Below are 3,682 nucleotides of genomic sequence, written 5' to 3'. Positions count from 1 at the left end.
CAGCGATCCCTTCTCCTTTTCACTCCACCGCTCCATCGCTGACCCACTCCCCCCCCTCCCTCACCCCCCCCCCCCCACCCTCCGGGGGGGGATGGGTGGAGCCCGGGAGCACAGTCACAGGGCGACACACTCGCGCCGGAGGCGTTCTTCTGCGCGTCGCATCGATCACAGTCGCGGGCAGCATCGGAGGTGTTCAGACGTCCATCAGCATCCGAAAAGTGCGCATCGCCAATGGAACGGTACCAAAACGGGCTTCCTCCGCGAAAGCTGTTCTACGTGGGTGAACGATCGTCCTCTTCCTCGGCGTCGGATAGTAGCAGCCCGAGCACGAGCACCACAAGCTGCGATACGGAAACCAGCAGCAGCTCCAGCCTCGAGGTGGCCTACGTCAACGGTCACGGTGGCGGCAGCGGCAACAGCAGCACCAGCAGCAGTTCCAGCCTTCCGATCGCGGACGTTAATCTGCTCTACAGCAGCTCGTCGACGTTTTCGTCCTTAACGCCGGAACCCATCCCGGTTAGTGCGCAGCTTCTGTGCTCCAGCAACAGTGCTTCCTCGCGGGCGTCAATTTCGTCCCTCGTCACGTCGATCTCGTACATGTCGTTTGGGTTTCGTTGGGCGCAGCGTGTTCTCGTTCGATCCGCGTCGGTTCCAGCGCTGCGAAGCGTTGATACGCCCGGTGGTGCTGCTCGGTACGCGGAGGTGCACGATCCGATACGGCCGGTGTATCGCGAGGTGAACATGGGCCAGGACGATATTCCGCGACCGGCCGAGGGTTTGGAGGCTGAGATTCAGCGTCCGGAATTGATGGAGCTTGGTGCGATGGAGGGGGAGCAGAGTGACCATAGTGAGGAGGTGGAGGAGCTCGATTTGAACGCTGATTGTGTGCCGGTAGCGGTGATGGAGAATAACTTTGGGGTGCTGCCTCGTTACGGTGCGGGTAGGCGGTATAGTACGGATGAGGAGATGCAATCGTTTGGGGGAAGTGAGCGTGATGGGACGGAACCGGTGGATGATGGGGAACCACCACCCCCGTACGATGAGATAGAGTTTGATGGTGGTCCGGTACTACCACCGAGGTATGAGGACTTGGAGCTGGCGGGTGCCGGCACTCCACAGGTGTCTGAGGAGGAGCAGGAGCAAGAAGATCCGGAAGATGTTGAGATGTCTGAGGAAGATCAGTCGGGAGACGATCAGTCAGATCCTGATGAGTCAGATGAAGAGCAGGCCGATCGCGACTACTCAGATCCAGAGTCGGCTGATCGCGACTTCTCAGATTCAGAGTTATCCGATTATGATACGTCACCGTGGTACGATGATTTTTGGGAACAGCAGTATCGTGAAGCCGATACTGCGGAGGATGAGCAGCCTGATGATAACTCTCTGCAGGAGTCGGAAGAAAATCAGGAGCAGGAGCGTCAAGGATCAGATGCTTCAGAGGAAGACCAAGCTGAACCTGACTGTTCAGTGCCAGAGCAGGCTGATCGTGGCTTCTCAGAGTCAGAGGCAACTGATGATGACCCACCGACGTACGAAGAGTATGAGGAACAGGAGCGTCAAGGATCAGATGCTTCGGAGGATGAGCAGGCTGATCGCGACTACTCAGATCCAGAGTCGGCTGATCGCGACTTCTCAGATTCAGAGTTATCTGATTATGATACGTCACCGTGGTACGATGATTTTTGGGAACAGCAGTATCGTGAAGCCGATACTGCGGAGGATGAGCAGCCTGATGATAACTCTCTGCAGGAGTCGGAAGAAAATCAGGAGCAGGAGCGTCAAGGATCAGATGCTTCAGAGGAAGAGCAGGCTGAACCTGACTCTTCAGTGTCAGAGCAGGCTAATCCTGACACTTCAGTGCCAGAGCAGGCAGATCGTGGCTTCTCAGAGTCAGAGGCATCTGCTGATGACCCACCGACGTACGAGGAGTATGAGGAACAGGAGCGTCAAGGATCAGATGCTTCGGAGGATGAGCAGGCTGATCGCGACTACTCAGATCCAGAGTCGGCTGATCGCGACTTGTCAGATTCAGAGTTATCTGATTATGATACGTCACCGTGGTACGATGATTTTTGGGAACAGGAGTATCGTGAAGCCGATACTGCGGAGGATGAGCAGCCTGATGATAACTCTCTGCAGGAGTCGGAAGAGAATCAGGAGCAGGAGCGTCAAGGATCAGATGCTTCAGAGGAAGACCAGGCTGAACCTGACTCTTCAGTGCCAGAGCAGGCTGATCGTGGTTTCTCAGACCCAGAGCAGGCTGATCGCGACTTCTTAGAGTCAGAGGCATCTGATGATGATGCTCCACCGATGTACGAAGAGTATGAGGAACAGGAGCGTTATGAAGCCGAGGCTTCAGAGTATGAGCAAGCTGATCGTGGCTTCTCAGGCTCAGAACAGGCTGATCCTGACTCTACAATGCCAGAGCAGGCTGATCGTGGCTTCCCAGACCCAGAGCAGGCTGATCGCGACTTCTCAGAGCCAGAGGCATCTGATGATGATGCCCCACCGATGTACGAAGAGTATGAGGAACAGGAGCGTTATGAAGCCGAGGCTTCAGAGGATGAGCAATCTGATCGTGACATTTCTGAGCCAGAGCAGACGACTGATGAGGAGTATCGCGAAGTGTATGAGGCTGATCGGAGGATAAGAGAGTACTTCATGTTACTGGACGACAACTGTGCCGGTACTTCTAAGGAAACTAAGCGCTCATCACTGAAAGTGATTGGTGACGAGACTTACCCATCAGAGGATGATTCCGACGACGATGAAGACGACGACGACTTTAATGACGAAGAGATCGTCTATCCACCGTTCAGTTGCGAGCCGATCTCGGCTGGGTTTGAGAAACGGCGCAAGTTGAAGTACTTCCTCCGTCGGCATCGTTAATTCATTACAGAAAACACAGTTCCCTTGAAGTGATCGCTGTTGGTGCATCTTGTTGGGTGGGTGTGGTGGAGGGCTTTTCCCAACCGCCTTCTTTTTCCTTCCTCCCTTTTCTATCTTGTTTAATTGTGGTCGTGTTTCTTCCATGCAAAATGGGAGCTTTACGGTGGTGCGTGTGCGTGTGTGCGAGCGAGTGCAAGTTAATCAGCGAAGGGTGGACCAGCGAAATGGGTGGCGGTGACAAATCTAATTTGAAAAAAAAAACATGCACACACATATACAGATACGCGCATGCCAAGAGAATCACGGCGAGGAAAATTGACCACCGCCAGCTAGCTGTGTGTGCGTGCGTGCTGTTAAGGGAAAAATGGTGTAAAATTGTCGCAATGCTCCAGCTAGTTGTGAACGTGTGTTTGCGTACGTGTGTGTGTGTGTGTATGTGTAAGGGTTTTTTGTTATTATTTTTTTTTTAATTAGAAGCAGGGCTCGGGAAGCAGGGCCTAATGGTAGTGAGTTAAAATTGAATTACGTTAAATTTAATTAAACCAGTTTGTGCCAAAGGAGGTTTAGTGAGGACTTGTGAGCTCGTGAGAATGAGAGAAAGAGAGAGAGAAAGAGAAAAGGAAAGTGAGAAAGAGAGAAAGGGAAAGAAAAGCTCGGTGTGAAAGTTATCGACGAAGGCCGCATAATAGCCTTCGAAAATATTAATCATATAGATATAGATTTTTTTGCAGTTTACGGAGACAGCCTATTTTAATTATATGAAGTTAATACAGATGAAGATTTAATGAAAAAT

The 3,682-nt window shown here is 52.3% G+C and overlaps 1 protein-coding gene across 1 annotated transcript; it reads left to right on the top strand.

Moving 5' to 3' along the window:
- The first annotated feature begins 231 nt into the window (after window positions 1-231).
- LOC128728535 (sarcoplasmic reticulum histidine-rich calcium-binding protein-like) lies at window positions 232-2,889 on the top strand. Its single transcript, XM_053822163.1, has one exon. It carries the CDS (start codon window positions 232-234, stop codon window positions 2,887-2,889), a length of 2,658 nt encoding a protein of 885 aa, XP_053678138.1.
- The last annotated feature ends 793 nt before the right edge of the window (window positions 2,890-3,682 follow it).

The sequence above is a fragment of the Anopheles nili genome, chromosome X, assembly GCF_943737925.1.
Source record: "Anopheles nili chromosome X, idAnoNiliSN_F5_01, whole genome shotgun sequence".
In the NCBI taxonomy this organism is placed as follows: Eukaryota; Metazoa; Arthropoda; class Insecta; order Diptera; family Culicidae; genus Anopheles; species Anopheles nili.
This window is presented reverse-complemented; position numbering and strand designations above follow the sequence as displayed.

Coding starts and splice junctions, on each gene's coding strand:
- LOC128728535 (XM_053822163.1), top strand. CDS start 232: ATGGAACGGTACCAAAACGGGCTTCCTCCGCGAAAGCTGTTCTACGTG.